Below are 12,281 nucleotides of genomic sequence, written 5' to 3' on the forward strand. Positions count from 1 at the left end.
TGCGATGGAACGGGCCACTGACGCTTCTGAAGAATTCAACTTCCTTGTCGAATACGAGCTGTCACGCGCTCACGCACATTCCTACCTGCGTTCCACACGCGCACGTACCTCGGATGCTTCCCCTATATACACACGCGCGCCTATACAGTGTAACTACTTACCCGTCCACGTAGTGTACTTTAACGTTAACGCACTAATCCGACTGCCTAGAAGACTTGCACTTACAAACTCACCTGCTTCGAACTTGTCTGCCTAACACACACTCACCTGTGTGTTTAACACACCTACACACACTCACCTGTGTTTAACACACCTGCACTCACACACACTCACCTGTCAGCCTAACACACCTACACTCACACACACTCACCTGTGTGTTTAACACACCTACACTCACACAAACTCACCTGTGTTTAACACATCTACACTCACACACACTCACCTGCCTCTCTAACACACCTACACTCACACACACTCACCTGTTTGTCTAACACACCTACACTCACACACTCACCTGCCTCTCTAACACACCTACACTCACACACACACACCTGTTTGTCTAACACACCTACACTCACACACACTCACCTGCCTGCCTAACACCCTTACACTCACACACCTCACCTGTCAGCCTAACACACCTACACTCACACACACTCACCTGACTGCCTTACACACCTACACTCAAAACACTCACCTGTATCTCTAACACACCTACACTCACACAATATTACTTGCCATCCTATCACACTCCCTCTTGCGTATGTATGTTGAACCTCTTTTGCACCGTACGTAACCAGCTGTGCTTCTACTACCTGCCTACCTAACACACACACATTTAACACTAACACACACACATTTAACACTAACACACACCCCTTAACTAAAACTACCACACACCTGCCTGCCTAACACACACACTCACACATTTAACACTAACACACACACACATGTAACACTAACACACACACACACTTTAACTAAAGCTACCACATACCTGCCTGCCTAACACACATACACACACACGCCTGACACACGCAACTCTCTCTACGTAACTAGCACCACACACACGCATTTAATATATGCACACACCTGCCTGCCGAGCAGCACACAACAATATAAGGAAGGGCTCATTCACTTCCGTATGAAGACCACGCTTACCCAAGCACACACACACTCAGACACAGGTACGCACACTCAGACACAGGTACGCGCACACACGCACACAGGTACGCACACACACTCAGACACAGGTACGCACACTCAGACACAGGTACGCACACAGACTCAGACATAGGTACGCACGCACACTCAGACACAGGTACGCACGCACACTCACACACAGGTACGCACACACACACAGGTGTGTCGACGTTCTACCTGCCCTCAACTGGCGCGTGACATCTACGCAACAGGTGTCTGCTCGGAATCCAAGCGGGGGTCTGCTCGCAATCCCGGCTACGGGGGGGGGGGGGGGTGGGAGGGGGGTGGTGATGGATTCCGGAGACGAGACGATGGAAGGCTGGTTGGAAAAGCGACGCGACAAATTTGTGAGTTCGACTTTGTCCGCGAGAAGCACACAGTTCAACAACACGACGTGAAGTCCGGGGGGGTGGGGGGTTGCCACCTGACCGGGCTAAATCCGTATTAAACCCGGGCAGGTGGTAGACCCCAGACCCGGACAGGTGGCAATGGACCGTCCGGGTTTAGCAGTCGTCTGCCTCTGCCGAACGCACAAACACATTTGCAAAAACCCGAGCGGTCGGAGAATTGTTATCGGAGTTCGCGTGGCACGAATTGGTTTGTAGTGATATCTGCTGCCGGTCGGTATTGTGTTGGACTTCATGGCAGTCGACTGCAGAGTTCGTATAGACTTCTTAGTGCCGAACGGCTTTAGTCTGCGCAACAGGTGGGTAAACCCTCGCCTAACCACCCCATCCACTCACTCACTCAACCATTCACTCACTCACTCACGCACTCACCCATTCACACACTCACTCACGCACTCACCCATTCACACACTCACTCACCCATTCACACACTCACTCGCTCAACCCACTCACTCACTCACCCATTCACACACTCACTCGCTCAACCATTCACACACTCACTCACTCACCCATTCACACACTCACACACTCACGCACCCATTCACACACTCACTCACCCATTCACACACACACTCACTCACTCACCCATTCACACACTCACTCACTCACCCATTCACACACTCACTCACCCATTCACACACTCACTCACTCACTCACCCATTCACACACTCACTCACCCATTCATACACTCACTCACTCACTCACCCATTCACACACTCGATCGTTCAACCCACTCACTCACTCATCCACTCAAACACTCACTCCCTCAACCCATTAATACACTCACTCACTCACTCATCAATTCACACACTCATTCACCTGGACAGTCCGACAATTGTCACTGTATCTATCGCGTGACCGGTGTGCATTTCGCGAATTGATTTGTGCCGAGGTCTGATGCTGGTTTGTGTGTTAAACTTCACCGCGGTAGCTCTATACCCTAGCATCTAGTCGCACAAACGAGCTATTAAATAAACACATACATGCCAATATAACCTCGTGCCACCGCAGATCTTTCGCCCACTTCAACAGTTGTTTCTTGCTGTGGTTGTTCCACCTGATGACGATTGCTTGTGTTGCGATCGAAACGTCGTGATCTATTATTTTTCTACCTACGTGACTTCACCGAAAGAACCATAAGAACATCCATACCTGTCAACCCCTTAGCAGTGCCTCCGATCTTATCACAGACCAATTCAGACCGTATTGGCCACCCCGTGCCCCCTTATAAACCTCAACGTTCATCCTACAGTCCCATCGCAAGGGAGAAAAAAACAAATAGACAACAATTTTATTTTGCCCGCATTGAAACGACTGTACGCCGTATGGACATGATAACCCAATTTCCCTGTACATAGGATGGATTTTTTAATTTATATTTTTACAATAATGTCTAATAGTGTATTGTATTACATTGTTGTGTTTTAGCTTTTTTACCTTTTCTTGTATCATTGTATGTAATGGCAGAGATTAGGGATTAATAAAGTACAACCATAACCACAATCATATAAACAGAAATCAATTTTATAGCAATATATTGGGGCGGGGGGGGGGGGCATTTTGAGCATTTTTGAATATTGGGGAGGGATAGGGATGTGTCCCCCTCCCTCCCCAATATATTATTACAATTACGGCCTTGCTACAAACACATTCGCCCTGTGGCCAACCCAACTCGGAATGCGACCGATCCGGCCATCATCTCGCAGAGTTGAGTCCGGAGAGTGGGTGGCGATGGGCGAACCGGTCTCACAGACAGCCCGAGGGGGGGGGGGGGGGCAGTTAAAGAGAAATCCAGAGTGCGACGATTTCACGCACACCCCCCCCCCCCCCACCATCGCCAACTTTCACCAATCCGCATTGACCGGCGTGGTGAAGTATGGCCTCAAATCAACCATACGACGACTGCGCTAGGCTCGCAGTGCATTGCTTGCTACACGCGTGCATATCTATAGATAGACATAGAGACGCGTTCACATCAACATCGTCGCACAACTTGCACGCCGACAAAGTTGCGTTCGTTAACACGGCGCGCGCGCGCCCTTCCCTTGTGGCCCTTTAAACGGATGGCAAACAAAGATAACAATCCCCCGTGTAGCCCTAACAGACTGTAGGGGCAAGTGCTGTTAGCGAGCACCTATGAAGGCCGCAACGGTACACGAGGGGGTGTGGGTGGCCAGCACCACGCCCGGCCGCCTTTGTCTCCCCAGTGGCGATGTTTACACACCGCCCAAGGACATTATTTGAGGCTGAGTCGACCTAGGAGAGGCCCAGGACCGGTTCAGATAATCGTCACTGGTGTTGGCCGTGAGCGGGAATCGAACCCGTGTCGCCGGGTTCATAGCGCAGCGCGCTAACCCTTACACCACTGCACACCAAGGCCGTAGCTATGGAGTCAACATTGGGGGGGGGGACCAAATATTCCAGGGGGTGTGGGGGCCCCCCCAGAAAAAAAATATAAATTTGAAAACGTATTTCCTGCCATTTTCCTGCCTAAAATATTAAAAAATTCACTAACACATGGGATGGACTTTTTATTTATTTTTTACAATAATGTCTAATAGTGTATACAATATATTGTATTACATTGCTCTGTTTTTTTCTTTTTCACCTTTTCTTGTTTCATTGTATGTAATGGCCGAGACTAGGGATTAATAAAGCACAACCATAACCACAATCATATAAACAGAAATCTATTTTATAGCAAAATATTTGGGGGGTGGGGGGACATTTTGAGCATTTTGAGCATATTTGAATATTGGGGGGGGGGGGGGGGGGAGATGTGTGTCACCCCCTCCAATATATATTATAACTACGGCCTTGCCGCACACACAGACACCTCGCCATCGCTTCCTTCCCGCCAGCAGCGCAGCATCGATCGTTCTTCGTTTCTCTCTTGAGACTGATGGCCTTAATCTAAGTTGTCTTGTGGTTGTTGTTGTGGTTTGACTTGCATGCCACTGGGATGTTTGCACAAAGCGTTGGTGTACGGTGCCTTTTTTCTGCAATATTTTTCTGTATTTTCTTGGATTTTCTGTTTGCACATAGTCACATTAACATGTTTTCTTGTTCATGTTTTTGTTTGTTTGTTGCGATTGCACCCGATTCAAGAGCCGAATGGCTCACAGGGCTATACCAAATACATGAAACTGAAACTCTCCATGCCCCCCCCGAACCCCCCACCCTCCGGCTCCCCCCACCCCCTGCCCCCCCTTGTGCCCACAGAGCTTCCTCTGGAGGAGGTATTGGTTCCAGCTGAAGGGCGGCAAACTCTGTTACTTCAAAAGCCGCGACTGCACCACCGTAAGTGGCCTTGCAAGCTTTGTTTATAATAATTATAATAATTATTACGCTGTGACACGAATTTTTGGTTCATGGGTAGTAAGTGTTATTTTCTAATTACTTATTCCTCTAAAGTATAGACAATGGCTATTATTATTATGGCTATTATTATTATGGCTATTATTATTATTCCCCACAAACTTTGCTTTTGTGACCAGGACTTTACGTGAAGGAATTACACAAATGCACACCGCGTTTTCTCATTGAAAATAGGTACATTTCAAAAATCACTGCCCTGGTCACAAATGCAAAGTTTGTGGGGAATAAGAGCCATTTTATGTACTTTTGAGGCATGAGCAATTAAAAAATAACACTTACTACATTAAGTGTATAACCACATTAAATGCCATATTTGTTGTTGTTGTTAGTGCCGGAATAAGCGAGCGCGGGGCCTGTAGCATATGTTACAAAGGGCCCCTTTGTAACTATAAAAAAAACACAAATATGAAAACACGAAATTTTAACTTGCATAGTAAAGTAATTGCATTTTTTTCATTTGCTACACAGCCAGATAAAATCGCTAAACTTAAAACACCCAGCCGTTCGTAAAAGTTGAAGGCGGTATAGTACTATAGTAATTGAACAAGTGCAGAATCACTGAACCGGAATTGATAGCTTGAAAGCATTTAGCGCGGGGCCCTTTAAAGTGCGGAGGCCCGTAGCATACGTAGTAGCTACACATATGCAGTAGCTACTACTTATGCTACGAGGATAATCCGGCACTGGTTGCGTTCAGTCATTGTTGACTGGGCAGATACAATCAACTCACTCCCCCCCCCATTGAGAACCCCGTTTAATCACACCTCTTCCGAGACGTCCGGTTAGCGTGGAAGAGTAGGCCAAATACCCTCTTAGAGTATCTCTCTCCAGTGAAGCCCCTTCCGCCAGCAGCGGCGAGAGCGAGCAATTTGCGGGCCTGCTCCTTTGGCTATTCGTGTGTCGTTTCCGGCCTTCTTCAGAGGTGCCCGATAACAGCACTTGCCCCAGCAGTCTGTTTAGCCTTTACGGGGGATCTTTGTCTTTGGTTTGTTGTGGGTGAGGGTACCTGGCGAGGGCCGGTGTCGCGACTCGCATCGCCTGCCCACGAGGAGTAGAATAAGCAACTTTACCTGGCTGGGATGCATATACTGTGGGAGCATGTTATTTTTAGTTGTGTTTGCATGTTATCCACAAGTACGCGTGGTTAATGCAGACACGATTCCTTGCGAAAGGTTTCTGTTTGGTGTTTTAACGTCTCAGCACCGCCTGTTTTATTTGCCAGCGAGGGTAAAACCAATGATTGTATTGTCATTCTCCTTCCCGTGTCTCCCTTGCCATGTGTTTCAGCCTCACGGCGTCATAAACGTGAACAAGGTGAGTACTGGGTCACGCGTGCTGTGGGTCACGTGTACTGTGTGACGTGTACTGTCAGGTGTGCTGTCACGCGTCCTGTGGGTTACGTGTATTGTCAGGCGTACTGTGGTTCACGCGTACTGTATCACGTGTACTGTCACGCATACTGCGGGTCACGTGTACTGTCACGCGTACTGTAGGTCACGTGTACTGTCACGCGCACTGTGGGTCACGTGTACTTTCACGCACACTGTGGGTCACGTGTTCTGTCACGCGCACTGTGGGTCACGTGTTCTGTCACGCGTACTGTGGGTCACGTGTACTGTCACGCATACTGTGGGTCAAGTGTACTGTGGGTCAAACACACCCTCAAAACCCACCGATCTGCGAGGCCGCCAGGTGACAGCACAGCAAGTGGGTTCCAGAACCCACCCCCGTGCCGGACCATAATGCAAAACACTCGGTTATGGAATTGGCCAAACATCTCAGGGCAGGACCCTCCTGAAAGTCTCCAGACTCAAGTCTCGCGCCACGGTGGCTAGGAGATGTTAACTACCTCGCCGGGTATACAGGAGGTCGTGGGTTCGATAACCGACCCCGATGCCTGCTGCTGTATATTTGTAGTTTGCGTGTATTTCTCTCTCTCCGTGGTCGCGTGGATTTGTCTCTGGGTCCTCCGGGTTTTCCCCACATTTAGAATCGATGTGCGTTTAGAGTATTTGGCTGTTATACACTTCCACGTGAAAAGCCACTTCGTTGGGATATCATCGTGGCCAGGTCGCTTCTGACAAAGAGCTACACCGCTCAGCGGGCCTTACCTGGTAACGTAAAAATAGTTGAGTCAGTAAATAATTAAGTGACGTTTTCTTGAATCAGGGTCATTGTTAGTATCTCCTTCACGGCATGACATTGAATATGTGATCATACACATGCCCTCCCTGTAATGCAATAACATCCATCGGCCAAATCTCCCCTGGTCTTCTTGCATGAAAAAAAAAGATAATTACCCTCAGACAATACACGTCCCGCTGCTTTAAACGACCGACAACATAGTCCGGCATTAACGTGTTACGCGATGCGATATTTTTCTTTCAGATAAAAACCATCGGAGAGGCGATTTCAACGGGAAAAAACTTTTCGTTTGTGCTCTTTGCGGAAAAGCCGGTCATCTTGGTGAATACCGCAACACCGCACTTCACATCGGTTTATCGTGTGGCCAACGTAAAGGCGCAACCCTGCAATTTCTTGCCAACGTCACTGCTGGCAAAACGGATTCCACTTTCAGGGAGCACCAGACAAGACAATGCAATGCATTGTTCAACTCCTTTGGGCAATCAGCACATGCTGAGCGCATTTGCCTTTAAATCTCACTGCGTTTTCAGTTTCGCAGGAAAATTCATAAAAGCAGCAGATCTGACCTTCGATCAATGAATCGATCGTTATTAAATCCTTTATATTAAATTCACTTGCTTGCGCGCTTACGACCGTGCAAATCTTTCGGTCGTTTTTTAACCCACTTCTGGTGATCCAATCGAGCTGACATTTTGCACACAGACTCGTTGTGCGTGACAATTTCTTTTCGTGACATTTTTTTTCCAAAATTTTACACATTTTAGGTAAAAAAAGAATTATATTTAATTACCAATTTCTTAATGGTGGCAGGCAATCATCTGACCCATAGGTGGCAGCCATCTCAAGCCAGAGGACGAGAGGACTCTAGCCGCCCGTTTCAAAGACCAATGTGGGCTGGGTTGTGGCCCATTGAACACGCATATAAAGGATTTATAGTGAAAAACTTTTTTACAGGTTAATTTTTTTTACATGCCTATATCACCCTCAATAAAGTAGGCATCGGTGAAATATTTCAAGCGAACGGAAACGCACACAGGACACACGAACTTGCACTTCGAGTATGTACGTTGAACTTCTTTCGCGCCGCACGGAGCCAACCGTGCCAATCAAAAGTGGCAGCCGAATGAGCATAATGATCGTAATGGATCTGTCGCTTCGTGCCCCAGAATGTCATTCGCCTTAGCCACCGTGCCAGCTGTCAACGTGATGTGGCTGCGTGCGCGTGCACACAAACAGGCTGCAGGCTCCAGCGAGGAGTGCGAGTGGTGGATAGAGACGCTGCTGTCCAAATCATCGAGTGCCCGCCGCTCCTCCTCCCAGTGGAACTCCGTCTGGTAACCTACACACTTTAGAGGACGATGAAAACAGAAGAGGTTTTACCCTCTCCGGCACGAAAGCAGGCGTTAAGATTTCGATTTAAAGCTTTCGTGACTGCAGGGATTCATCTTCTTGGTTCTTTCGGTAAAGTCACGTAGAAGGGAAATAATAAAACAGGTCTGTCTTTCCGACAGACCTGTTCTTCACCTGAGGACGGATGCTTGCGTTGTGGCCGAAACGTCGTGAGAATTATTTTATTATGTTTTATTTTTATTATTTCCCCTCTACGCGACTTTACCGAAAAAACCAAGAGGCGTTAAGATGTTCAAACAAATAAGATACCTTTTGGAAGGCATCGTCTATATGAGCAAAACGTGCCGACACATGCATTGCCTTTGAAACCGATTGGCCTACACAGCCTTCTTTATAAACTTGTGTCACCAGTGTTAGACCAGAGAACGCCAACAGGCGAACAGTCCAACAGACAATGCAGGTATCAGCACACGTATAGCTCAGGTCGAGCGGTTATATCTACGGGGTACCTTTTCACCATCATCCAAAACGATGAAATGCAAAACAGGTCCCATTGAAGCAATCAGGATGTGTACCGGATTTGGGATTCCATAAACTTTCCGAGTTTAACTCGTGTCGCATTTTTTTCATTTAAAGCTTCCGTGACTGCAGGGATTTATATTCTTGGTTCTTTCGGTAAAGTCACGTAGAAGGGTAATAATAAAATAATAAAAATATAAAACATTATCCAATAGGCACTGTGCTAAGGGCCTGCATAAAAAATTTAACCAAGATATCTTCTTGAATAAATATATTTAAACTTGATTTGGAGCGTTCGTGACTGCAGGAATTACTCTTTGGTTCTTTCGGTAAAGTCGCGTAGAATTTTTTTTTTAAATAGCATACGACGTTTCGATTGCAACACAAGCAATCATCATCAGGTACGAATGAAAAAGAAAGCAAACCTAGTAAACTTTGAAATACAATGCAATACAACAGTCGACTAACATAATCAACACCCTACCTGGTTGATTACGTTCATATATTTATATAGCAAGGATAGGCACAGTGTATATATGTAAAGGGGCATGTCAATCTCAATCGGTTTTCTTTTCAATAAGATAAGTTAAGACCGGAGATGAACTTTAAGATTTTTTCCATGACAAAATTTAGTAACATCTTCAAATGGTGCTTTTCGTACAATCTCATTCTTAAAATAAGAGAATGGCGCAGGTGCAGACGAGCGTTGTTGTCCTCTGGTTGTTCGTGGACAGTTAATTTTAAAATCGGCAGTTCTCAACTGCAGAACGTTATCACTGAAGGCCCACCAAAGAGAAGGGCCGACGGCCTTCAAGAACCTTAATCCGGCCTTGCAGCGTCGGGATCCAGAGCCAACGACCTCTGGCTTGCAAGTCTTTGCGCTAACCGTCGCACCGTTGCACCGCCCCGGATTGTGAACGGCGGTGGCGTTGCCGGGCGGTGAATTCCAGGTACACAGATGCGCCACCCGTGGACAGACTGACTGGCGCGTTCACGTCGACGGAGAACGGCGCGACAACCAATCGCAACTGGACCCGCACGGAGGCTCGCGACTGGAACTCCGTGAGTCAACGTTCATTTACGACATTAAGGTCAAACGGTGCAATAGCCTTTAGAGCGAAGATTCTCGTAGAAGGGAACTGCCATTTGCCATCTTCTTGGTTCTTTCGGTAAAGTCTCGTAGAAGGGAAATAATACGTGACTTTACCGAAAGAATCAAGAAGATGAATCCCTGCTGCCATTTGCCAGTCGCAGCACTTTCTTTGAGGTCCTCTTTCACCGTAGAAGTGTAATGCGGCGCTTCGATACTCGGGCGTTACTAATCGCCGCGGTCACGCTGCGTTGTTGCGACCACGTGGGGAAGCAGGAGACGGCGCCGACGCAGAGAACGCAGCCAACGCGAGAGCCGCCGCCGATCCCACAGAGGCCTCCCACCAGTAAGAAGCACTCCCACCCGCCACACTCTCCCTTGTCTGCAGACGTTCAAGATGAACCCGAATGTCATTGAGGGCGCCGAGATGTTAATTACCTCGCCTGGTATACAGGGGGGTCGTGGGTTCGAACCCGACCCTGATGCCTGTCTTGTACTCCGGGTCCTCTCCGGTTTTTCCCTCCACGTGTTTAGAATATTTGGCTGATAGAAATTTCAACGTGATAAGCCATTTCTCGTTGGGCTATCATTTGTGGCCAGCTTGCTTCTGAAAACGAGCTCCGTAGTAGCTCAGTCGGCCTCACACCTGGTCAAATAAGTTTAGTTTATTTCCAGTTAAATGGGCTCAAGATGACTGAAACATTAAACGCCCAATGGAATAACACGACACCTTTCAATTGAATTTTGATTTAAAGCTTTCGTGACTGCAGGGATTCATATTCTTGGTTCTTTCAGTAAAGTCAAGTAGAAGGGAAATAATAAAATAATATTAAAACATTAAAAATTCTCACGTTTCGACAAACACAAGCAATCAAGTGTGAAATCCACAGCAAGAAATTTTGAAAAAAGGTGACGATTGCTTGTGTTGCAGTCGAAACGTCGTGAGAATTTTTATTGTTTAATATTGTGATTATTTTATTATTTCTCTTCCACGTCACTTTACCGAAAAAACCAAGAATACCTTTTTCAATTGGTTTCTGAAAATCACGGAGGACGGCGCAGTGCTGTATGTCGAATTTCTTGCGCACCGTACGTAGCCAACCGTGCTACCCAGGAGGCGGTGTCATGGTTAGCGCACTGCAGTTGCAATGCATAGGTCGCTGGTTGGATTCAATCTCCTGGCACCTGAAACAATCGAGAAAGTTTCTCACCATCCCTACCACCCCCCTCCCCCGGCCACTGTACACCCGGCAATATATAAATTGGTACACCGGTTGGTTGATCGGCAGTGTCTCGTGTGGTGGGGTAAAGAGTGGGCAACTCCCACTTGTTCTAAGGTGTCTGGCCAGTGTGAAGGAGTAGGCCAAAACACCCTCCAAGGGGACTCTGGAGATCTCCCGTCGAGTGGAGGGCCCCTTCTGCCATCCAGCAGTAGCGTCAGCAAGCTCTTGCAGGGCCTGACAAGTTGATCCTTCACACCTCGACCTTGTTTGTGATTTGAGTTTTTTGTTATTTGTGATCGCCCCCCACAGCCAGAAAGCCATCGCTCAAAACTCCTCCGCTGCCGCCTAAATTGGGAAAATATTCAACGCCCGGGAGCCAGGGCTGCGCTAGTCCTGCCAGCCCCACCCTCGAGAAACTGACAATCGAAGATTCCGACGACGACGACGTTTTTGAGGAAGAAATCTACGACACTCCGCGCCCATACCCGGAGACGCTACAGGACAAGGCTTGCCCAGTCAAGACCTCGTCGAGTTAAAATTTGACCAAGACGCAGCTTGCACTCGGAGGAAATGTTCATCGTCGCGTTCATTGTGATTACAAAGTGGAATCGTCGCAACCAAATTGTCAGTTAGAATCATGATCAGAGGGTCACCTCAGCCCTTCATCCGACCGTGATTGATAAACCGAGTGGCCCACTTTGTAAGCAACAGACAAGAGGTTGTTCAGCTAACTTGCGCTTGCCATTGGAATGTGGAATTTCCACAATTAAACATATATTTGTTCTGTGGTAACAATAGTACAAGTATACACAGAGGTCAGTTGTATATAGGCCAAAACTAATGTATATATACGAGCACATCGCTTGTTAATAAACGAATGCCACTTTCACTGGTAACACTTTACTACATGCACTGTATACCTTAACAGTGGATTGCACCGAGAAATAAAATGGGGCAGCTCCAGTC

General features: G+C 47.4%; 1 protein-coding gene across 1 annotated transcript; it reads left to right on the forward strand.

Annotated features, from left to right (window-relative positions):
• Positions 1 to 1,151: 1,151 nt before the first annotated feature.
• On the forward strand, positions 1,152 to 12,281 carry LOC133340657 (rho GTPase-activating protein gacFF-like). The gene is made up of 8 exons (XM_061549054.1): positions 1,152 to 1,550; positions 4,833 to 4,910; positions 6,276 to 6,302; positions 7,377 to 7,454; positions 8,370 to 8,467; positions 9,953 to 10,064; positions 10,369 to 10,438; positions 11,625 to 12,281. Exons 1-8 carry the CDS (start codon positions 1,494 to 1,496, stop codon positions 11,849 to 11,851), a joined length of 747 nt encoding a protein of 248 aa, XP_061405038.1. The 5' UTR covers positions 1,152 to 1,493; the 3' UTR covers positions 11,852 to 12,281.

Source organism: Lethenteron reissneri, chromosome 10, assembly GCF_015708825.2.
Source record: "Lethenteron reissneri isolate LAM-NWPU_2019-01 chromosome 10, ASM1570882v1, whole genome shotgun sequence".
Classification (NCBI taxonomy): domain Eukaryota; kingdom Metazoa; phylum Chordata; class Hyperoartia; order Petromyzontiformes; family Petromyzontidae; genus Lethenteron; species Lethenteron reissneri.